Here is a 25,929-nt window from a genome sequence, read left to right as displayed (position 1 = left end):
TCTTTAGAATATATTATTTAAATATGAAAAATGTTTTAGTATTTTTTTTAGATTTGTAATACTATTTCATGAGATTATTCGTGGAGACTTTATAGCAAAAATTAATTTTTTTTCAATAAAAAATGCTTAAAAAAATCTTTTATATGAAAATTATTAGCATTAAAAAAAAAATATATTGCTAATTCTATGGACCTTAAAAAATGAAGGTTTTTGATATTTTGATTAAAAAAAACACAAAATTACCCTAAAATTGTTTTCATAAATTAATCACAACATATTATTCTCTATTTAATTAAGAACAAAATCACTATAATAACAGTAACATTTTTTTTTTTTAATGGTAAAAAGATAAACAAAAACTGCGAACAAATTAACACATCGTAAACAATTTAAAAAAAAATTCTAATCATGAAACTTAAAATAACTTAAAAACTAGAAAAACTTAATATTTACCTTAAAATTAGTTGAAAAATAACTGGTTCTAGTGTCAATTTTGAGTGTATGGTGTGTTAACAATGTAAGTTAGAATACTTAAAATAGTTAATACCTAGCTAAAATGTAATTTATGGTACTAATGTTTGTTACTATATTTGACATTTCATTATGTCAATTTTATTTCAGTATCCATCAATGACAGTTCTATACGATCTAACAATTCAGAAAGACTCTATGACTAATGATGTTCCATTGCCACAATTTTGCTCCGAACAAGAGCTGTGCTTTAAGTATTTTGATAAATGGAGCGAACAACACCAAATAGATTTTGTCAGACATCTTCTGACACGTATGTGCCACAACCAACAAGGACAAGTTGCCTCCTATTTACAACCCATATTACAAAGAGACTTTATATCACTCTTACCTAGTAAGTTAAGAATTTTGTTTATGTTAGAAAACCAATAATGATTTTTGATTAACTATTAATTTTAAATTTTTTAGACAAAGGCCTAGACCATGTAGCTGAACACATTTTGTCCTACTTGGATGCTGATTCTTTGTACGCTGCTGAGTTAGTGTGTAAAGAATGGAATCGGGTAATTTCGGAAAGCATGAATTGGAAAAAGTTAATCGAACGTAAAGTGCGTACTGATTCGTTGTGGCGTGGGCTTGCTGAACGAAAAGGATGGTGTGTTTCAACATTTATTATTTTAGCGGTTTATTATTATAACCAGTGGGGAAGGGTCATAGGAGACAATATTTACTTAGATATATTAACTTAGAATATAGATGAATAATTTTTTTGCACGTTCGCGGAGTCGCGGATAATCCTATAAACATTTTGTTACTGTATAGATAGGAGATACAGTCAAATTTGTCTCATTTTGCCGGGCGTGGTGTGCAAGGGAAATTGGCAATTGGGCGGAGGTTATCGTTGCTCTATGACACATGTCTCACTATTTATTTATTTATAAGTAATCGTTATTATCAGTTATCGACGTCCTGGCATCAGACATACGAGATAAAAAATAAAAAACCGACATTCATTTTAAATTTAACATCTGCAATCAGAAAAACTATTTGAAAATTTCATTATTTTGTTATTATATTTTTTTTGTTAAATTAGTTTGAAAATTTTTTTACCTTTTCTGGTATAAGTCAATTTTATTTCTAGTTTTTGAACTTATTTGTTGTACAGTGTATACTTAAAAAAAAAGAGACAAGAAGTACGGGGGGCCGCAGCTCCATTTTTTTTTCAATATCTCCCCAACCTAAAGAACCACGCCTCGCCACTGATTATAACCATCATTTAATTTTCTAGGATTAAATACTTGTTTAAACCAAAGCTGGTAGAATGCCATCCTGAGAATTTCTCCTATAGGAGCTTGTTTCCTAAAATAATGAAAGATATTGAAGTAAGTAACAGTGTTACTATGATAAAATTTAAGCAAATTAATAATATTGTGCCAATTATACAAACTAAACCAACTATTTTTATTTTCTTACAGAGCTTAGAAACAAATTGGCAAACTGGAAATTTTGTTTTGAAAAAGATTAATTGCCAGTCAGAAAACTCAAAAGGTGTATACTGCTTACAGTATGATGATGAAAAAATTGTCTCTGGACTACGTGATAATACTATTAAAATATGGGATAAAAATACATTACAATGTACTAAGGTAATAGTTTTGTTATTTATATATATATACATATGTAAATTATATTTAAGAAGGTTAGAGATGTGAGAGGGACCATTGGCCAAGCCATCAGTATGTTTGGTGCTGACTGTTACTGGCACTCCGTTTGCTGGAGGAGAAGTTGTTTGGTGAAAAAGAGCGGTTATCCCCTCTCTGGCAACGGACTGACAACCTGTTTGAACAGCAAATTCGTCTAGAAACCATCATCTCACAATAGCTGCTTTGGGCCTTCAAGCCCGTTAAGCTTACATAATATATATATATATATGTATTATATATATATATGTATTATAACTTCATTTACGTATCAATAAAAGCTTAAACATCTAAACAATTTGTAAAAATAAATAAATTAAAAACTGTTTCTTGCATGATATTTGTAAATATTGCAGTTTACATTTTGGGGAAAGATGTTTAAAATTATGTACTAAATAATTTGTCTTACATTCAGAATGTTCAATAAATTTGAAGTTTTTCAATAAAAAGTGCTAGAGTTAATTTTTTCTTTTACTTATAATAAAGTATAAAATAAACAATAACTTAATAGGTAGATATACTAATCTCTCTCTCTGGCTGGGAATAACTCTGACATGTTTCTGAAATTGCAATAGTACTCAGACTATAAAGCAAAAAGATTTCAAAATTGAGAGAGGTTCTAATGCCGCCACGCTAGCTATAGTGTAACTTTTAAACACACATAGCTCATTGGTTATACATCACTTGTGTCAGAAAAAACCGGAACGTTTAGTATAATGGCTTCTTTATAACAACATTTACCCCTATCAATTATAAGATTACACCCATAAATAACATCAACATTTTAGAACTTCAAATGAAATCCCTTGTCATAATTCCCTTTATATTCCAGTTAATAATTTTTTTAAAACAATATGGTTCAAATATTACTTCTTGTGGAATTTATAATATATCCGCTTCAATAAAAACAAATTTTGATTTAACAACCCGTTTTGTAATCAATAAACAAAACTATATTAAGTAACGATTTCTTATCATTATACCTTATCTCTGTACATTTATACTGAATAATTTATTTATCAATTGTTTAATATTATCTTATTAAATCTTAAAAATACAAGCTCTAAAAATAATTTTTAGACATTTTTATTTATTTTTAAAACAGGTTTTTTGAGGTAGGTCTTCAAATTTTAATAATATTATAAAACAAGTAATAGTTTAATTAGATTTAGACAATACAATAGAGTATTCTTAAATTTATATTATCGAAACTAAAATGACAATGACTGTTTTATGTGTTTAATCCGATAGTTTTATATTTTTATAAATCTGTATAAAACTTTAAATTCCGTTTGAGAATGGTAAATTTGGTGTATTTATACAAACTGCTACAATTTACAAAATTAAATGTTATTGTCCAATTACTTGCCAAATTAATACAAATTTGATATTTTATTGATTTTTAAGCTGTTTTTTAACGAAAACGTTACAACTCTTTGTTTAAAAAATAACTCTAACATATTGAAAATTAAAGCTGTTAAGAGTTTTTGTTCTACTGAAGAAGCTTTTTATACTGCAAAAATAAAGTAATTTAAAAGCATGCAAGACAACTAAATTAATTTCTAATCAAATTGAAACAACTTAAATGTATCTTAATAAATAACTGGGTTTTTTCCCTTAAGACAATCAATTTATATTATAATAGAAAATACTAATGCGCATTATTCAAAAATATTTATAACTTATGTAATCAACAAATTCATACCTAATTTTTGTTGATGATCAAAATAATTGATATGTGTAAAATTATTTGTGATGAAGTTTTTATTGCAAGTTTTTGGTTGTTGGTATTGTAAATATTTATTTTGTATTGAATACCTATTCAAATCATTAAAATATCATAAATCAAATTGTATTAATTATGAAATGTTGTGAAAAACAAACTAAAAGTTTAACCAATTTTTAGGTATTAGCTGGCCACACTGGCTCAGTCTTGTGCTTGCAATACGATGACAAAGTGATTATTAGTGGCTCCAGTGACGGCACATTACGTATGTGGAACATTGCAACTGGTGAAACAGTAAACACTTTGGTACACCATACTGAAGCAGTTTTACACTTGAGATTTAACAATGACATGATGGTGACTTGTTCAAAAGTTAGTGCATTCATTGGATGTTACACTATTAACATGTTGACATTGACTGTATTATATTTTGTATCTTATAGGATCGATCAATAGCTGTATGGGACAAGTTGTCGTCTAGTGAAATGAACTTACGTCGTGTGTTAGTCGGACATCGTGCAGCAGTGAATGTTGTAGATTTTGATGATAAATATATCGTTTCTGCTTCTGGAGACCGTACGATTAAAGTGTGGAATTCATCCAGTTGTGAATTTTTAAAAACCCTAAACGGTCATAAACGCGGCATTGCCTGTCTTCAGTATAGAGATCGTTTGGTAGTCAGCGGTAGTTCAGACAACACCATCAGGTACTTCATGATAGCTACTTATGGACAGAGATGTACCCAATAAAACCAAAAATATCTTGTTAAAAAAGTATCAATCATGCACACCTCAGATTATGAAGGTACTGTTCATTTATTGTTAACTTATTATGTTTATTCCTGTTAATTGTTATAGATTGTGGGATATTGAGTACGGCGCTTGTTTAAGAGTACTCGAAGGTCATGAAGAACTGGTGCGATGTATTAGGTTCGACAGTAAAAGAATCGTTAGTGGAGCTTATGATGGGTATGTGAGAAATAATAATCATTATGATTGCTTTGGCTTGGGGTATAATAGTTTATGTTTTAACCCATAGAAAAATCAAAGTGTGGAACTTAGTTGCGGCGTTAGACCCTCTAACTCCATCAAGTACGCTTTGTATTCGCACACTCATGGTAAGGGTTTCGCACAGCATATGCTTTTATGAATTTATTTTTTTCGTGATTAAGAGAGGAGGTATTTATTGTCCGGCAGGAGCACACGGGACGAGTGTTTCGACTCCAGTTTGACGAGTTCCAAATTGTAAGCTCCTCGCATGATGATAACATACTTATTTGGGACTTCTTGAATTACAATGACACAACTAATATGGCAGCAGGCCCATCAAATAACGCAGAGGTACAAGCATTACCCAATCAACATGGAAACATTTTTCGTCCTTCGCCACCACCAGAGCCTTTAGGTAAAATTGTTTTCTCTTTAGTTGAATATAAAATATAGTTTGTGTTATACTTATTTATTGTATATGTTTAGATGTTGAGTGATCCCATCCTTGATCGACCGAGTACAAGTTAAGTACTTGCTGTGAATATCGTCTAAAAAAATGATAAATTAAATACTTATCTCATCTTTTTCTCTTTTTGTATTTATTAACTATATTATATATTATACTTTAAAATATTTATATTTATATTTAAAATACAACATTAAATATAAAAACTTCTGAATATAACTGTGCCAATGTTCTTAAGTATTTTTATCGAATCGTATATTATGTATACAATTGATATTTCTTCGGTTTAATGCAAATTATCGAGTGTTTTTAATGCTGCTTAAAATTTATTGTTTAATTTAATCAAAACGTCTGTGATTTTTCGTTAATAATTTTTTAACAATATAATATATCAGACGAGCATAATGACACTTCTTGCTTTCCTTCATAAACTTTATTTTGTTAAACAACATTGTGTTCCTTCGTTTTAGTTTTAGGTTACAGGACATGTTTATAACCTACTTGATTTTGTTTGTACTATAAATTTAATAACATGCAGTATTGTGTTCTTTATTTGAATAAATTCCAAAAAAAAAATTGTCTATATAAGAGTGATTGTGTGTAAAACTTATATAATTATTGATATGAAATAAACATTTTATTTGAAAAACATATTGGTTTTTTTTATGTTTTTAGTAAACAAAATAATAAATAACAATGGTGAAGTCAGCTTTTGCCGGAGAAATTTTTGGAAAGTTATAGCCAATAACTAAATTTTAACTTTTTTTTTTTCATTCATATGTAATGTGTAAAAAAAATGTTTAGGCCAAGTCAATTAATTGAATTATGCACTAGAACAATTAAAACTTGTTGTAAGTATACAAATAATAAAATTGTTTTTTGCTAATTACTCGGTGAACAGTCAGTCTAGATATACCCAAGGCAAAAACTAATAGGTAGAGTTATATTTTAGAAACCCTAGGCATCTTTTTTACACTAATTATCATTATTGCGATATTATCATTATAATTATGATTATTAACTAACTGTCATTAACATCTTGAGCCTCCGTTAGTTTTCGAAAAAAGCACCATGTAAACTATGACTAAACTTAAAACTTTTCGTCTGTCGTAAAATATATATTATTTGGCGTATGTTGGTAAACCTACAATTGTTTCATACATTTATTTAGTTTGGTAAAGTACGGTTTAATCGATAAGTCGCTCATAGGACATCAGCGTTGCGCACGTCGTCGATGAAATCGCTTTAAGGTTTGCGTCGGGCCAATATAATGTGGGACCTGCGCATACATTTCATTGTCTTAAAAAAAAGTACAAAATATTCTATATTCATTGTGATACCCGTTTGAAATTCAGAAAATAAAAATAAATGACTTGAAAGTTAAGCGAACAGAACACCATTTGGTTTGATTAAAGCCAATCAAACCGATTTGTATAACAAACATAATTTATTGCTTGACCATATTTACCACCGAATAAAAATTAACATTTTTATTTAAGTATAAGTAAGCCGTAAGGTATAGTGTTAGATATAACTAATGAAAGAATAAGAAGATATCGTTATCTCATAGATAATGTAGACATTTTTCCTTATTTCGTTTTTGTTGATATTTTGTTTATTTTGTGTCAGGTGTAAATGGTTATACTCAGAGACGTATTTAGGAATTTTGCGCCCCAGGTAAGAAAAATAAACACCCCCTTCCCAACCTATATTTCTTCATCAATAGGTGTATTTGTAAAAAAAAAACACATGATAGTGAAACCAATACACTCCTAATCTGAAAGGTATATTAGGTGTATATAAAAAAAAAAGTTCTTAAAAACATGCTTTTCTAAAAAAAAAAATAGTAAAAAGTGAATTAAAAACTAAAAATAATTTTATTACAAGAACATTTTACCAATCAATTGTAGCATATTTTATTTAAAATGTTAATTACTTTGAAAACAATCGAAAATTAATTTTTGACTAAAAAGAAAAGCGTGGGCGTTATTCAACAAAGTCCAAATTTATTGAGTTAAGTATTAAGAAATGTATGTGTCACACACTAATATTCACCCAAATTTAAATTACAAGAAAACTTACATTATAAAACATTATCTGATAAATTTTTTTAGGGACTTTGTTGAATAGGGCCCACGCTTTTCTTTTTAGTCAAAAATTAATTTTCGGTTGTTTTCAAAGTAATTGACATTTTAAATAAAATATGCTAGAATTGATTGGTAAAATGTTCTTGTAATAAAATTATTTTTTACTTTTTAGTTCACTTTTTACTATTTTTTTTTTTTAGAAAAGCATGTTTTTAAAAAAGTTTTTTTTAAATTTGTTTTTTTACTTTTTAGTCCTATTAAGGTATTTAATAATTGCTGAATAGATTACTAAATTAATTTTAGAAGATTTGGAAAAATATGAAATTTTAGTGAAATGACCCCCACATTTGGCCCTGTGTAGGGCGACCTGGATGTCCGAGTCTCAATATGATTACAGGATATTGTATTGTCATCTAAGACGAGTGTCTGTACCAAGTTTCAGCCCTATAAAACATCGGGAAGTGGGTTAAATTAATTTTGCAAGATTTGAAAAATACCCGTACAAACGTACGTACGTACGTGTTAGCGAGCTAAAGAAAAGCAAGTAAAAATACATTTATTGAAGTACATATTACATAATTATATTAGGTATATTTATTATTAATTATACAAAAAACCTAAATGTAATAGGTTAAATGACAACGTTTAAAAAAAAAATCCCTTAATGTATAAAATTCCCCATATGTGAAAGAATATTAAAAATGTTTACGACGAGCTTTTTCAATAAAAAACGCCATTAAAAGGCGAGCAAAAGCAGTAGAATTTACGCCGAGCGTATCAATGATATCATCATAATCTAACTTCTTTGTTAAATCTGACTCTATAGTTAAAACAGCCAAAGAATTAGCCTTTTGTCTGTAGTATTTGATCTCAAGTAGGACTTGACTCTTTTTATGACTGAAAAAGACCTCTCAGCAGAATAGTTAGATGTAGGTAGGACAAGAAACAAAAATTCGTAACGCACTTTCTACATATGGTTACAAATCTTTTTTTGTTTGTTTGTGATTACGAACATAGATAATAGATTACGAGTACATAAACGTTACGAACAAAGATTATTATTACTGGCAGTTGGCACGACCGTTTAAACATGTCTACGAAATATTTTTGGGCGGCCATATTCTGTGTATCTTAATTCTCAAACTACAATATACTTTTCTATCGTATTTTCAATGCATGTTTCGTGACAAATGAAAACTACAATAATACATTTATTAGTATCATTACTTTTTTTATCACCCAAATGACCTACCATATTATATCAAAATGCTCTCCAAAATTTACCACCCGGGGCCCAAGCCCCCCCTGCCCCCCTAAATACGTCTATGGACTTATACTTTAAAAGTACACATCAAATTCACCACCAGTCAAATTTTCTGACGTTCAAGTCCGAAAACACACTTAAAAGTTGAAATAAAAAAAGGGTTAATTGTTTGGGGGGGGGGGGGTTACCGCAGATAGATGAGGTTCGTCTCAAAAATACCCCAACCAAATTTGGAGATGTTAATTTAAACATTTAAAATTTTTTAGAGTGATTTTCTTGATTTTGAAATCGAGGTATAGTTATAGAAGTTAGTTTCTTTCCTTTTACAACTTTTGACTAGGTCAAAATAAGGCTCTAGCCTTATAACAGTGCCAATAACGAAGAGTTCGTTTCGATGGTTGAAAAGTTAAAGATTTAAAATACGTTTTCTAGCAAAAAAAAAATCGTTTTTGTTAGGGACGAGTCACTTATCAGCGATAGATACCGCGCAAACAAGCCGTTGCATATTTCTCTGTTGATTTTGTAACACAAGTTTGCAGACAAATTATTTACTTATGAGGGAATATTATTATATTTTCATGTTATTATTCATTTTTTTAATATTTCTAAATTACTTTGTATATTTTTATATATTTTAGACGTATTTAAATTATTTCCAACTGGTACGAATTCGGAATTTCTACCAGAATCGTCTAGTCACCTGTTTGGTCTAAGAATGAAACACTATTATATACAGTACGTATTGCACATTTTGATTACATGCGAGAATTCGATGTTGGTTTTCTGAATGTAGTATAACAATATTGCATGTTTTCTTGACTGACGACTTTTGGATAGATCGCGTTGGTAGCTCTGGATGTAACTTTCAATTGATAAAATCTGATGAGCGATAACAAACGCATAAGCATAAATTATGATTTATGAAATGCCTATGTCTTATAATTATTTTGTCATGGTAGGTACTAGATAGTAGCCTCTAGCTAGTAGATACGTTTGTAAATCAAAGCGACAAGAGTATCATAAATTATATAATTATAGATAGGTGTAAACTAAAACTGAAATCACAGATCTAATCTGTGCTGAAATCAAAATTCAAAACGTTAAAATACAACAAACTACCAGTGGGGTATTTGCAAGTATTAAATAAAAAAATATAGATCTTATTTTGTAAATAAAAATGTATATATCATATAAGAAATTTAGTTTACTTCATTTTTCTATTTGTTTAATAAAATAATTATTTCGTCGCTGTTATGCAAGTATGATTTTGATTAAACATTTAAAAAAATGCAGTTAACTTAAGATTATTGATCAAAACAATACAATTCCTTTTATTTTAAAAGTCAATGGGGGATATAGCACTTCCCATATCACCTCTCTTTGAGCACGATTACTGGTTTTAAGAGCTTAAGTCTAATAACTAGAGTTAAATATAACACTTCTATTTGATAGTTGTACTTAAACTTTAATTTTTAAAATTAACGTGGAGGATCATTCAATCAATAAAAATTACATTACTAGGTTTATATATATAAAAAAAAAAAAAATTAATAATAAATAACAAAAAAGAAATATCGATTGGTATACATTCACAAAATATAGATGAGTATAAACACAATCGGTAATGTGATGGCATACGTTTAAAAATTACATACAAATTATTTCCTATAATCAGAAAACCTACGAAAATAATTCATCTGCTAATTGAGTTTTTATTCGATAAAACGTTTTTTAAATCGTCAGGTAATGAACTTATGATGTCATCCATTTTAATTTTCAATTGATCTTTGATTTTCTTGTTTAACGGATATCCTTTGCTTTCACATTCAACTAGTTTCTCGCGTATTTTCAGAATCATGTCAACAATTTCCACCTCTTGTTTACCTTCTAACCACTTGTTTATGTCCTAAAACCAAGCACAATTTATTAAAATAAAAATACAAATTACACTTTTTATAATTTTTACTTACCACGCTGGAAAGTGCTTCGATTTGCAGTATTTGAAGTTTCATCATCATTTCATTATAGCGAACGTTATACCAGCCGTTGAAATTTGGCGATCTAAAGAATTGCTTATAAAGTCCTTTCCAATCTCCTTTGAGCCCACAAGTTAGCTGGGGTCCAGCATACTCTAGACTTGCCATAAAGTTATCAGGATTAAAGGGCCAAGGTTTAGGCGCAGCCTTAAAACAAAATCGTGTAGTTTGTTAAATAGAAATATTAAAACAATGGAACAGCTGCATACTTTAAAAGGAGATATATTCCTTTGTAGGGGCATCAACGACGACATGTATCGTTCGAGTGGAATCATAAAGCTTTGTGTCAATTCTAGAAAATGTCTTCGCAACAAAGCCGACTGCACTTCTTCCGGTCTTTTATTCTGCATTCCTCTAATAAGTTTTTTTACAAATGACTTGTCTTTTTGCAAGAATGGTTTGTACTGAGTGTACACGCCTGGTTTGGCATCTAAAATTTTGAGACTCGATCCTTTTCTAACTTTATTTTTAAATGGAGTGTCTGAATTAAAACACAGTAAATACAAAATTAACACTTCGTGTTTAAGATTGCAAGATAGATCTCACCTTTTTTTGTCGTTTCCATAACTCTCACTATGTGCGGCCAGTGTTGTAATGTTTTTGAAAAATAAGGATTCGTAACACCAAGAATTATGGGAGGTGGGTTCAATGTTTTACTCATATACTCTTTGAATTCATTATCGTGAATCGTAAAGTATGGTCTGTAATCTCCATGATACGCCAAAGGTACGATTAGGCTGAAACGTTATTAATTGAAATCATTCGAGCTTGTGCAATTATTAGATATTGACCGTTTTAATTACCTGACTAAAGCCTGAACAACTTGTGAACAGTACGACGGAGACGAGGCCATGACGACGATAGGCTCTGATATCAACACAAGTTCCCATAAAAGTTGCACTTGAGTAACAATCGATGAGAAACATTCAAACGTATTTAGCTCATAGAGAGACGACACTACTACCGGCAATTGGTAGTCAGGAACCATTGAATTTGACGAGCTGCACATTTTGTTGTTATCACATATCAATTGAGCCTACAAAATGTTACGTATTTGAAATGTCAACAAATTTTGCTTATTATTCAATTCATCTACTTGTTAATAAAAATAGTGGTTCCAAATTATAAACAAATTGTGTACAAAAATAATTACCTGCAAGACGATTCCTAATAATGGCAAACTAACAGTTTCGCCGGCATATAATTCTGGCCATTGTTGAATATCATGCCAGGCTACTTCTACACCAGTAATTCCATGTTTAAAATATTCTGGTGCTATTGTACCACAAACTTCCGAGAAAAGACTAATAAATGGCAAATGGGAGAGTATAATTACACTCTAAACATAAAAAAAAAAAACAATAAATACAATTAGTGTGATAAAAGTAAAATAAAACTTTAACTTGTCTTAAATACAATAGTATGTATACATTCATTTTGTTTTAATTTATTCATTAAAGAATGCAATATTTATAATTTAACAATGGCCTATGATTGCTTTTGTCCAATTGACAGTTAATAGACGTCTCCTTTATAGTATTATTAGAATCCAAACAGAACTTGGTAATTTATATAAAAACAAGTGAGTGTTGCATGCTAATAACTCATTTTAACAATTTAATGATTTTGTAACTCATTTATGTGCAACTAATACAAACAGCAGCTACAGCTTATTTATAATATTCAACATTGAGTTTTTCAAATCTTGTAAACAGTGCAACAGATTCTACAAGAGATTTTAAAAAAGGGGGAGAGAAGTGGTAACTAGTAAAATAATTAAATACAAATAAACATACTTTTTGGAAGTAACCTCTTGGCAGAGTAAGATCTTTGATTTGTCGAAAAAACACAAACCCATACAAACAGCGATGGTCTGCTTGAAGGAAGACTGGACATTTAGTATTATAGTTGATATGACGTTGACTTAGGGTCTGAGGGGGCGTACACTTTATTTTCACGTGAAATTGTGTATCGCCCATGCAGCCAGAGTTGGAATCGGGAAACGCCAAGTAACACAGATTAGTCTTGTCATCTTCGGACAAAACAACATTGTTGGGATAAACTAGCTAAAAATCAAAATGCATGTAAGCAAAATTAAAGCATAATATAATTAGAATTATATTCAGATTTTGGCTATACCTCCAACGCTTGTCCAAACTCCAAATCAAACGTAACTACGCAGATGCCCTTGATCCAATCAGACAACACTCCGATTTTGTCGTCAAATAGATTCTCGTCAACAGAGTTGGCCATGTTAATGTACACGTCATAGGGAAATAATCCCAAAATTTGTATTGATTGACATTAAAAAAAAATCAATAAAAATATATAAAAACCTAATTGATGGCACCTAAACGTTTGCGGCTAATTATCGTCGATTATTACAGGCCTCTTCAATGTAATATTCACCGATCTAATTCATCATAAGTATATACTTAAAGTGGTCAAATGTTGATGTACGTTAGCTCCTTTCTTTTTTTAAACGTTAAAAGTTGTACATGATGCGTTAAAATACTAAAAACTGATCAAGCTAAACAATAGTTAACAGGAAATACAAATCGGTTTGTAAATATTTTCTAGCTTTGATAACGATTGACGGGTGATTGTTTGGTTATCAGCTATCAACAAAATATGAACGTTGATAAAACGATTTTGTTATTTCCTGTCGGGTTTCCTTTGTAGTTTGTGGTAGCCCGTAGGTATAATGTTCACCTTACACGGCAGCCAAAGAGCTATTATCTAGTTTTTAAATTAGACAGACGAGTAACGACTGTTGTAAATTACGAGTTTACCGATTGCTGCACCACGGAGAATAGGTCCCGAGTCCTGATAGCCTAACTGCTAGATTATAATTGAATTTTTAAAAATCAAAGTATAAATTTGTATTTACCCGCTAATATGATGGAAAGTGAAATAGTTATCGACATGGTAATTAGACCATTATTAAATAATCACAGAATAGTCTGTATAGAAGAGATGTTTTTTCTTTTCAAGTACACAAAAAAAAAGTGCGATTGTTTTAATTTAATACGACATTTCCAACGCTATACTAAACTTTGTAACGCATTTACGTAGGGTACTTAGCTAATGAGTGACACTTAGCGGTGTCTGTTTTTATTATCAAGACCATATTATGAAAACTATACCATAGTTCTATCACTATTACGACAAAGAATTGCCTTGGTTAAAGTATAGACGTAAAGGCAAATAGGTAAGCTCTTTCGTGCTTGGGTAATGTTTCTCAAGCCTACAGTCTCAAAAAACCTATTCCTCTTCATTAACATGTGATATGATCATTGAAAAATGAGAATAATATGAATAATATGTATAACATATTTAACAATACCTATGTACTCAAAGATAATACATTACAGCTATTTTGTTAAACTGTGTTCTTAAACAATGGCTTTATGTTGTCTTATACTCGCTTTATTAAATGAGACTTGATATAGAAAGAAACAGCTTAGGTTAAACCCAATAAATATTGTTTTTTTTTCTTACAGAGCTTAGAAACAAATTGGCAAACTGGAAATTTTGTTTTGAAAAGGATTAATTGCCAGTCAGAAAACTCAAATGGCGTTTACTGTTTGCAATATGATGATGAAAAAATAGTCTCTGGAACATGTGATAATATTATAAAAATATGGGATAAAAATACATTACAATGTACTAAGGTAATAGCTATGTTTTATAATACATATATATATATATCTTATAAGTGATAATACATTAACTTAAACAAATTGTTTCTCACATGATATTTTTAATTATTGCAGTTTATTTGGGGTAAATTATTTAAAATTATATAATGGATATGTTGAGGCTGAATTACACTTAAATGTGAAAACATTTTAACACATAATAAATAACTATTTTAATATTATTTATTTTTAAAACTCATTGATGGCGTATTTCTAACACTTGATACATTTAAATTATTTTATAAATGCTATATTTTCATTTATTTAATTAATAGTACATGATTAAATAACTTTTCAGTTGCAATTTTGAATTGAGTCTCGTGGATTTATTAATACAGAATATTTAAAAAATTTGAAAATTTTCAATGGTTTAAATATCATTATATATCGAATTTGTAATAAATCTGGATAATAAGGTCACATTTTAATTAAATTGCTCTTATTGTGTTTATTAAACAAAACTAAAGCTAATTTTGCCAACCTCTATTTATTATTCATATACTACACCTTATTATTATACATTTATACTTCTTAATTATATAATATATTTATCAATACATTTATACTATCTAATTAAATCTTAAATTTAGAAGCATTAAAAATAACGTTCAGGTATTTTTATTTATTTTAAAAAAATTAGGTTTTTTATGTAGATATTTAAATTTTAATAACAATGTAATGTGATAATAGTTTACTTGAATTTATGTAACATAATAGGGTATTCTTAAACTTATTATTATAAGAATTAAAAAGACAATGTTTAGATTTCTTTCTTATTGTAAAAAAGAGTCTTGTATTAAATATCATAATAATAATTCTATGTTAAAAAATTTAATTTGTATACTATAAAATTTAATTAAGTTATTATTAATTTTCAAAATACTGGGCTAGAAAATATTTTCTAGAATTTGGTGAGCTGTTTTTTTCTTTACAAGCCAATTAGACTTTTGCTGCTTTTACAAAACTTTCCCAGCGGTCATGATTATTAGCTTTTTAATTTTCATTATTCCATATTTTATTTATTAAAAAGACTTTCAGTTTTCTTTTACTTTCTTTTGGTAGTCTTGTGATATTTTTGTCTTCTATTGGGCACTGCAATATTCTTCTTATCAGTCTAGCCAAAGATATTTTTGACAACAAATTAAAAAAAAATTTTATTTTCTAATAGAAAGCACAATTATTGCGCTTGGCTTAAAAATATTTGCAAATTATGTAATCATAAGGTTATACCTAATTTTTATAAAGGTAAAATAAATTATGATACAGTTTTTATTAATATTTTTGTGTTTTTAATATTGTAATAATTTATTTTATATTTAATACCTGTTCAAATCATTAAAATATCATACATCAAATTGTATTAATTGTGAAATGTTGTGAAAAACAAACTAAAAGTTTAACCAATTTTTAGGTATTAACTGGCCACACTGGAGCAGTCTTGTGCTTGCAATATGATGACAAAGTGATTATTAGTGGCTCCAGTGACGGCACATTACGTATATGGAACGTTGCAACTGGTGAAATAATAAACACTTTGGTACACCATTCTGAATCAGTTTTAAACTTGAGATTTAACAGTACCATGATGGTGACTAGTTCAAAAGTATGTACATTTACATATTCACAGCATTCATTATACTATTAACATCTTGCCTAGATGACATTGACTGTATTTAAATTTGTACCATCACATAGGATCGATCAATTGCCGTATGGGACAGGGTATCGTCCAGTGAAATGAACTTGCGTTGTGAGTTAATCGGACATCAAGCTGCAGTAAACGATGTCGATTTTAACAACAAGTATATCGTTTCTGCTTCTGGAGACCGTACGATTAAAGTATGGAATTCATCCAATTGTGAATTTGTACGAACCCTAATCGGTCATGAACGTGGTATTGCCTGTCTTCAGTATAGAGACCGTTTGGTACTCAGCGGTAGTGGAGATAAAACCATCAGGTACTTCTCGATTCCTAATTTTCATCAGAGATGTACCCAACAGAATTTAAAATATCTTGTTAAAAAAGTATCAATCTTGCACACGTCTGATTATGAAGATCATTTATCATTAATTTATTAAGTATTTTCCTGCTAAATGTTATAGATTATGGGATGTTGAAAATGGTGCTTGTTTAAGAGTACTCGAAGGTCATGAAGACCTGGTACGATGTATTAGGTTCGATAATAAGAGAATTGTTAGTGGATCTTACGATGGGTATGTGAGAAAATATATTCTTTATTACTGCTTGGGGTATAATAGCTTATGTTGTAATCCATAGAACAATAAAAGTGTGGAACTTAGTTGCGGCGTTAGACCCTCTAGCTCTTTCATCTACACTTTGTATGTATACTCTCATGGTAAGCATTTCACACAACATATGATTTTATAAATTTCTATTTAATTGTAATTAAAAGAGACATTTTTTCTCCGGCAGGAGCACACAGGACGAGTGTTTCGACTCCAGTTTGACGAGTTCCAAATTGTAAGTTCCTCGCATGATGATACCATACTTATTTGGGACTTCTTGAACTACAATGACACAACTAATATGGCAGCAGGCCCATCAAATAACGCGGAGGCACGCGCATTACCCGCGTCACATTCAACGAATTCCTTTCCACCTATACTGCAACAGCCTTTAGGTACAAGTTTGATTACTTTTTAATTGAGTATATAATTTAGTTTGTGTTAAGCTGGTCCCACACGATTCATATACTTTACGATCATCGTCATGGAGGAAGCTCACCGAGTTCCTTGCCAATATATTGATTTAACAATCGAATCGTTCCCACGCGGCTCATGTATTCTTCGGTACTTGGCAGTTGTATAAACTTGTGTTCATTTGTGTATCCTTGTATAAACACTGCCAGATCAAAATAGACAATGACGACGCTGTTTATGCGGCAGATACTTTCATGTGTGCACATTTAAAGAAGGAATCCAAATGAAGATGGTGGACCCTATCAATAAATAAAAGTTGAAAAAAGTAAGTGTTTATAAGTTTTAATTAAGATTTTAAGGTATAAAATAAAGCAGGAACTATGTATATAAAATAATTATTATAATTAAAATTAGACTTATTATCAATAATGTAATATAAATTTTCGTAATGTATTTATTTATTTTTAGATACTGCGCTTCAAGTATGTTGGAAGACATAAATTGCAAAGCATCAGGCAAATTTAAAAACTTTTGTAGAATTCGGCTAAGGACCTAAGAGTTCCTGCTCATAAATTAGGTCCATTAATTTAAAAGCAGGATACAAATATGTGGAAGTCTAAATCTATGGAGGTTACCTTATGGTCTTTAGCATCCAAAGACAGTTTTGTCAATTTATCATATTTGTTCAAGGTATCTAACCAACTAGTAACCAATACTATACTTGAAGTGTGTAATGCTTTCATACATGTTTCGAAAAATGAAATAAAGGTAAAAAATAATTGAATTAAGTTGATAAAAATGAAATTTATGAAAACTAAAATTACAACTCCATGTAAAATAAATTAGGACCTACTTTAAATAAAATATAAACACTTCAGTTAACCTGCATATTTAGATTTTTTTTTACTGAACTCATTAAAGTATAAATTAAGTGGGTTTTAAATAATAATATCATAAATTTCACTTCCGATATTGTCCTCGTTGTTTTCACTATTAATAAATGAACAATCATCTATGTCCCTATATAAATCAGAATTGTTAAAGTAAAACCAATCAATTGTTAACATTTTTTTTTAATTTAAAAAAAAAATGATCCCTTCAACTTCTTATGAATGGCATACCAATGCTTCTTCAGCCTCAATAAGTGTCGAATATTATTACGGCTTGTATTTTACTACATTGTAAAAGTAGAACGTCTTCTATGAAATATTCAGCTACGGGTTCTTTTGATAACGAAAACTATATGTTGCCAATTCGTAAAATACCCAAATCAGGAGATGAAGCAAAAGAAATTCATTCACTGAATATTTTACAACTAACGGAAAAATGTACCGTGACAAGATGCCTATTGTTAGATATTTAGCTTTAATTATATATTTATTAAACGGTGTATTATTAATCATACAAAAAGTTGTAATTTTATTTTTTATTTTATAGGTTGATTCTTTACTTAGTATTAGCTAAAAAAAGTTGTATAATACAAACATTGATATTATTCATATTGTTAATATATTATAATTGTGTATACTATCAATGACGAATAAATTACTGTCAAATATTTAGTTGCAACACAACATCTATTCCAACATCCGAATTTTTAATTTTAGTATTAAATATTATGTAAATAATAGTATTACTTTTATTTCAGAGATAATCGACTGATTATATTTTAATGTCAAGTCGCAAGCTTTTAACAAAAAAATAACTTTATTTCAAGAAAACGTCTTTGTTAAATATTTTATGAAAAAAAAATACACGTATTTGAACAGATTGACGATAAGTAGCTATCAGTGAATCTTTTTTTCTGTTTTCCTTTAATCCAAAACTGTGCAATCGGTGCTGATAATATTTTAATATATTCTCTGTCATAAGTCATGCATCGTTAACAGCATTTCGAATTTTATGCAATGCATCTTAGGGATTCTAAATACACGTGTTCATCTCGTACAGAGAAATAAACTCTAATGTCTGTTCATTTGACAATTCCGTCATAAATTAATTTAAGGTGTCTCACTAAGACCTGACGAATGAAATAACTTTGTTCTAGCGAATATTTTTGGCTATAAAGACCACAGCTTGTATTACTCTCCACCTTCCAACCGAGACTTTAAACTGAAATAACTTTAAAAGTAATTATCCAAAACTAGCTTTAGACCAGTCAACATTTTCAGCAAATTATTCTTCATAAAATAGACAAATTGATAAAAAAAAAAAAAAAAGTAAAAGTAAAAAAGTTTAGAGTAATACAAACCGTGGTGTTTTTAGCACAAATAAGTATAAAAATAATTTAAAAAATCTTAAAAATATTGACTAGAATAAAAGTTGTTTCATTTGTCAGGTCTTTACCTTGTCCCAGCAATTTTTATACGAATATTCGTTATACTTTTGACACTTGTCACATTTACCGACAACGCATAGTGACTCATTAGAAATAAAAATCTCCTACACGACTTGTAAAGTATAGGTTTTGACGATTATTCGCTAAATACTTGAATCGTGTGACAGGCCTAATACTTGTTTATTGTATATGTTTAGATTTTGAGTGAGCAACCCATCTGGGATCGACAGTATACAAATCGCTAAGTACTTGCTGTGAATATCTTCTATGGAAAATAGCACAAATTAATCATATCGTGGAGCAGGTTTTAAGGGTATTTTAAAGTCATAAAACGCGTGCCTAAGAATTGTACCTTCCACTTCACGTCTAGCAGAGTTGCCACAGATGTCAATTTTGGCACCTTTTAAACTGTAGCACACCTCACTGCTGTTATCACGATAATGATGTTGCAATTGTAATTTTTTAGTATATTATAAACTTTGTTATATATTTATATACATATATTATATAGATTTATTTATGTTTAAAACTGTACAACATAATAAAATATAACACCCAAGTATTAAAAAATTAAATGTATACTAAATTCTATTTTCATTCAATAACTGACGTATGTATTTACATGTAAAAATTTTGTCTTTTAGTGCAGAGACAATTGAATTATTGTGTTAATTTTTTTAATTACGGACTTTGACAATAAAAGTTGTTAGCAAATTACTTAATTAATATACGTAATTAATTGTATTTTGGCTTATTACTGTGGTGAAATGTGGTCATACCCAAGTCGGAAACTAATAACTTTTTAAACTAACATTTTTTTTTTAATGCTATGTAAATGTTGACTTTTTCTTCGTCAAAAAATATACATTATTTCTCGGAGAAAAAGAATTGCTTATGTAAAATATGGTAAATTACATACATTTGTTTCATTCACGCTGCCCTACTTGTATAGTTTGTAATATCAATAAAACATTAAACAAATTTATTTTGGCTAAGTTAGTAAATCTTTAGCTAATAAAAATACTCCCTACGCCTGCCGGTTTCGGTAGTCGACTCTCCGGTATCCGTTGGACGGGGGCTCACGCTCCCAAACCACCAGAGGGAAAAATAATTTACCTGAAGGACTTAACTAACCTAACCAACCGCTCTAGAAGCATCAGCGAAGCCTAACGTATCCTTGCGTCGTTTACAAAGGTAACCATTATACAGCTGCCTTTTGTTATACATGCGAAAATATGCAAACTTCAAGTGGAATTAGAGGAGTCCGACGATTTTTAATTTCAGATTCGTAATCAAAGTAAAAAATAGTACAAGACGATAAAAAAAAGACCGGTAAAGTGCATTTATGCCTAAAAAGTAAAATATATTTATAACTTAACAAAAAAAAAAATTTTATTTTAGTGGTTTATATTTTAATTCAAATTAACCGAAATAAAATATAACATTTTGATTCAAGCTAGCTTTATATACAACAAGAGTACATACGATTTATTTATTTGCTTATGATGTTCTATAATCTTGCCCTCGAGGCGTATAAATATATAATTATAAACATTAAGTATAAGATATAGACGAAAAAGAAACTGTCACTACTGGGCGATCTCTTATATGACAATTTTATAATTATCAGTTTTGATAGGGATTAAAATAAGGACATCTTCCGATACATTTTCCGTTTGCTAAACACAATTGACATAGACCGATTGATTGAAACTTAAAATTTTACTGATAAGCGAGTTTGAGTTACACATAATTTCGGGTTTTTTTTCCGGTGTCATTCAGATACATATGTCCATCGACAATTTGTTATAGTTAAGTTAAAAACGCACTAGGTTTAACCCGTAGTCTTTCCGGACACGGGCTCCCGGTAAAAAAATCGATAATTAATACATATTTTGATGTATACGTTAATGTTGTTGACATGGTATTTTGTATTGGTTTTTTACTATATACTTTTCATTATGGTTACGCTAGTTAGTATTTATGAGGGTCATACCTTCCCCTTCCTCAGTAGAAGTGTAAAATATAAAAATTTTCGATTTCTTTTAATAATTATGGTCGGTGTATGGGGGTTTATGGGATGCCCCTTAGAATAATAGGGTATTGGCAGCACAACATACACCAACGTCATGACACATTCTGTCATCAAAATATTGCTGGCCGCTCATGGTCAACTTCATATACGTGATTGACGGGTGATTATATTTTGGTTATCACTTATCAGTTATCAACAAAATATGAATGTTGATAAAACGGTTTTGTTATTATTTCCTACCTATGTTTTCGGATTTCCTTTATTGGATTGCTACTCGATGGAATAGACAATAGTTCCTGATAGCCTAACTGCTATATTATAATTGAATTTTTAAAAATCAAAGTATAAATTTGTATTTACTCGCTAATATGATGGAAAGTGAAATAGTTATCGACACGGTAATAAGACCATTATTAAATAATCACAGAATAGTCTGTATAGAAGAAATGTTTTTTCTTTACAAGTACACAAAAAAAAAGTGCGATTGTTTTAATTTAATACGACATTTCCTACGCTATACTAAACTTTGTAACGCATTTACGTAGGGTACTTAGCTAATGAGTGACACTTAGCGGTGTCTGTTTTTATTATCAAGACCATATTATGAAAACTATACCATAGTTCTATCACTATTACGACAAAGAATTGCCTTGGTTAAAGTATAGACGTAAAGGCAAATAGGTAAGCTCTTTCGTGCTTGGGTAATGTTTCTCAAGCCTACAGTCTCAAAAAACCTTGATCTGACATTTGATATATATTCTTTCTAAGAAATTGTTGAGGAAAAAGGTCTTAACAGTTAATTTATTTTATTCAACAATGAACAGCTAATCCAAATCCTATCACTGGTTGTTAGTTCACATCTCTGTGACTATAATATGTCTGGTCTATCTATACCTCTTTATCATTATGTGATATTATCATTGAAAAATAAGAATAATATGAATACTATAGAAAAAACTATTAAGCAAACTTATGGTTAAATATATAGTAAAGATATAAAATCTACTTGAACCCTAAACCATAAAAATTATACACTTCTTGTGTACACATGTTACGACAACGATGTTGTCATCTTCAGCGCTAACAACAGACTCCATCATCGTTGTCGTAACACGTGTATGCAAGAAGTGTATAATTCTTATGGTTTAGGGTTCAAGTAGATTTTATATCTTTACTGAATAATATATATAACATATTTTACAATACCTATATACTCAAAGATAATACTTTATAGCTACTTTGTTAAACTGTGTTATTGAACACTCGCTTTATTAGAATGAGACTTGATTTAGAAATAAACAGCTTAGGTAAAACCTAATAAGCATTGTTTTTTTTTTTTATAGAGCTTAGAGTCAAATTGGCGAACTGGAAATTTTGTTTTAAAAAGGATTAATTGCCAGTCAGAAAACTCAAAAGGCGTATACTGTGTACAGTATGATGATGAAAAAATTGTTTCTGGACTACGTGATAATACTATTAAAATATGGGATAAAAATACATTACAATGTACTAAGGTAATAGCTATGTTTTATAATATATATATATATTTTATAAGTGATAATACATGAACAAATTGTTTCTCACATGATATTTTTAATTTTTGCAGTTTACATTTATTTTAAGGTAAATTAATTAAAATTATGTAATAGATATGTTGAGACTGATTTACACTTAAATGTAAAAACAATTTAACACACTATAAATTACTATTTTAATATTATTTATTTTTTGAACTCGGTGATGGCGTCTTTTTAACACAATTCAATTATTTTATGAATCCCCTAAGTATATTTTCATTTATTTAATTAACAGTTTGAAGTTTTTAATAATTTTTGAGTTGCAACTTTGAATTGGGTTCTACAAATACATTTATACAGAAAGTTAAAACAATTTGAAACTTCATTGGTTTAAATATCATTTTATATCGAATTTGTAACATATATCTGCTCAATAAGGAGAAATTTAATTAAATTGCTCTTATTGTAGTCAATAAACAAAACCAAAGCTAACATTGCCAAACCTCTCTATATATTATTTGTATACTACACTTTATCACTGTACATTCATATTCTATAATTATATAGTATATTTACCATTTTTTTTTTTTACAAGCTAATGAGCTAAATGAGCTAAATGAGCTAATGAGCTTTTGTAGCTACTACACAACTTTCCCAGTGATCACAATCATCAGCTTTAATTTTCATTATCCCATATTTTATTTATTTAGAAGCCTTCCAGTTTTCTTTTACTCGCATTTGGTAGTCTTGCAATATTTTTGCCTCCTATTGCACTCTTCTTATCTATCTAAATCTAACCAAAGATATTTAAAAAATATGAAAAATTGAATAAAATTTGAAACTTAATTAATTCTTAATATTTTACATCTTTATGTACTAAACAACTCAATTATAAAATTTAGGCCGTCAGTTTTTTCTTATTGAAAAAGGTTTTCCTACAGCAATAACAAATGTAAGCAATATAAGATGACTAAAAATTTCCATTATTATTTGTAATAAAATTGAAATAATATATCTTAATAATAACTGATTTTTCCCTCCATAAGACAACCTATTTATTTTATAATATAAAATACAATTATTGCGTATGGTTCAAAAATATTTGTTAATTATGTAATGATGTAGTTTTTATTAATAATTTTGTGTTCTTGATATTTTAATTATTTATTTTGTGTTAAATACCAAATTGTATTAATTATGAAATGTTGTGAAAAAACAAACTAAAAGTTTAACCAATTTTTAGGTATTAGCTGGCCACACTGGCTCAGTCTTGTGCTTGCAATACGATGACAAAGTGATTATTAGTGGCTCCAGTGACGGCACATTACGTATATGGAACGTTGCAACTGGTGAAATAATGAACACTTTGATACATCATTCTGAATCAGTTTTTAGCTTGAGATTTAACAATACCATGATGGTGACTAGTTCAAAAGTATGTGCATTCAATGGACGTAATACTATTAACATATTGCTAAGATGACATTGTCGGTATTATATTTTGTACCACATAGGATCGAACTATTGCTGTATGGGACAGAGTATCGTCCAGTGAAATGAACTTACGTCGTGTGTTGGTTGACCATCGTGCTTCAGTGAATGTTGTAGATTTTGATGATAAATATATCGTTTGTGCTTCTGGAGATCATACGATTAAAGTGTGGAATTCATCCAGTTGTGAATTTGTACGAACCTTAATTGGTCATGAACGTGGTATTCCCTGTCTTCAGTATAGAGACCGTTTGGTAGTCAGCGGTAGTTCAGACAACACCATTAGGTACTTCTCGATTCCTACTTTTCATCTGAGTTGTACCCAATAGAATCAAATATATCTTGTTAAAAAAGTATCAAAATTTCACACCTCCTAATATGAATATATTACATTAAGTACATTTATCATTTATTTATTATGTATATATCTGCTAAATGTTATAGAATATGGGATATTGAAAACGGTGTTTGTTTAAGAGTACTCGAAGGTCATGAAGACCTGGTACGATGTATTAGGTTCGATAATAAGAGAATTGTTAGTGGATCTTACGATGGGTATGTGAGAAAATATATTCTTTATTACTGCTTGGGGTATGATAGCTTATGTTGTAATCCATAGAACAATAAAAGTGTGGAACTTAGTTGCGGCGTTAGACCCTCTAGCTCTTTCAACTACACTTTGTATGTATACTCTTATGGTAAGCATTTCACACAGCATATGATTTTATAAATTTCTATTTAATTTTAATTAAGAAAGTATTTTTTTTTCCGGCAGGAGCAACCTGGAAAATTGTTTCATCTCCAGTTTGATGACTTTCAAATTATTAGCACCTCGTCTGAGGATACCATATTCATTTGGGATTTCCTGAACTACAATGATACAGCTAACACGGCAGTAGGCCCATCAAATGACGCAGAGGTATGTGCAGCATCTACTCCACATGCAAAGAGTTCCTTTCCACCTATACAGCAACAGCCTTTAGGTAAACATTTTATTATTTTTGTATTGAGTATATAATTTAGTTTGTGTTAAGCTGGTCCCACACAATTTATATACTTTACGATCATCGTCATGGCAGAAGCTCGCCGAGTTATCCACCGATATATTGACTTTACGAATGAGTCGTTCCCATGCGACTTGTGTATTTGTCAGTACTTGGCAATCGTATAAACTTGTGTCTATTTGTGTATCCTCCTATAAACACTGCCAGATCAAAATAGACATTGACAGCAAAAAGATTGCTGTTTGTGCCGTTGTTACTTTCCTGTGTGCACATTTAAAGAAGAAAAAAAAATCCAAAATAAGATGGTGGACCCTATCAATAAAGTAAGTATTTATAAGTCGTAATTAAGATTTTAAAGTTTAAAATTAAAACGGGAACTATATATATATATATATATATATATATATATATATTAAATAATTATTGTAATTCAAATTAGACTT

The 25,929-nt window shown here is 29.5% G+C and overlaps 2 protein-coding genes across 21 annotated transcripts in view; one reads left to right on the top strand and one right to left on the bottom strand.

Moving 5' to 3' along the window:
- The window catches only part of LOC126844870 (beta-TrCP-like), a 29,400-nt gene that overhangs the window by 575 nt on the left and 2,896 nt on the right, over positions 1 to 25,929 (top strand). The window contains exons 2-13 of one of the 19 annotated variants that reach the window (XR_007686646.1): positions 622 to 865; positions 940 to 1,126; positions 1,760 to 1,853; positions 14,243 to 14,413; positions 15,852 to 16,043; positions 16,136 to 16,398; positions 16,544 to 16,654; positions 16,719 to 16,797; positions 16,875 to 17,082; positions 17,311 to 17,426; positions 17,570 to 17,791; positions 19,637 to 20,162. Coding sequence is in view for 7 of the 19 variants with exons in the window: in XM_050583312.1 (XP_050439269.1) it covers positions 622 to 865; positions 940 to 1,126; positions 1,760 to 1,853; positions 1,947 to 2,117; positions 24,235 to 24,426; positions 24,506 to 24,768; positions 24,927 to 25,037; positions 25,102 to 25,180; positions 25,258 to 25,500 (1,584 nt within the window). In the remaining 12 variants the exon portion in view is untranslated. Of the gene's footprint in view, positions 1 to 621; positions 866 to 939; positions 1,127 to 1,759; positions 1,854 to 1,946; positions 2,118 to 4,077; positions 4,270 to 4,340; positions 4,604 to 4,754; positions 4,866 to 4,935; positions 5,015 to 5,093; positions 5,302 to 5,372; positions 5,595 to 14,242; positions 14,414 to 15,851; positions 16,044 to 16,135; positions 16,399 to 16,543; positions 16,655 to 16,718; positions 16,798 to 16,874; positions 17,427 to 17,569; positions 18,660 to 18,749; positions 18,829 to 19,636; positions 20,163 to 24,234; positions 24,427 to 24,505; positions 24,769 to 24,926; positions 25,038 to 25,101; positions 25,181 to 25,257; positions 25,877 to 25,929 lie in introns of those variants that run through there. The other 18 variants (XR_007686644.1, XR_007686645.1, XR_007686643.1 and 15 more) reach the window with 18 other exon arrangements.
- Positions 9,953 to 13,348, bottom strand: LOC126844869 (protein DENND6B). Of its 2 annotated transcripts, none has more exons than XM_050583310.1 (8): positions 12,879 to 13,348; positions 12,536 to 12,805; positions 11,893 to 12,078; positions 11,543 to 11,775; positions 11,286 to 11,476; positions 10,949 to 11,199; positions 10,674 to 10,886; positions 9,953 to 10,609 (listed from the first exon to the last, which is right to left on the bottom strand). In XM_050583310.1, the coding sequence occupies exons 1-8, from the start codon at positions 12,990 to 12,992 to the stop codon at positions 10,397 to 10,399; spliced, it is 1,671 nt and encodes a 556-aa protein (XP_050439267.1). In that variant the 5' UTR covers positions 12,993 to 13,348; the 3' UTR covers positions 9,953 to 10,396. The 2 variants fall into 2 exon arrangements, with proteins under 2 accessions (XP_050439267.1, XP_050439266.1); XM_050583309.1 differs by having other exon boundaries at positions 10,949 to 11,220; positions 12,879 to 13,346.

This window comes from Adelges cooleyi, unplaced genomic scaffold (genome assembly GCF_023614345.1).
Source record: "Adelges cooleyi isolate 19-005CV unplaced genomic scaffold, UGA_ACOO_1.1 ACOO_flye_CR_arks_rails_tigmint_CR_PRNA_651, whole genome shotgun sequence".
Lineage (NCBI taxonomy): Eukaryota > Metazoa > Arthropoda > Insecta > Hemiptera > Adelgidae > Adelges > Adelges cooleyi.
Note: the sequence above shows the minus strand (reverse complement) of the source record. Positions and strands in the feature narration are given on the sequence as shown.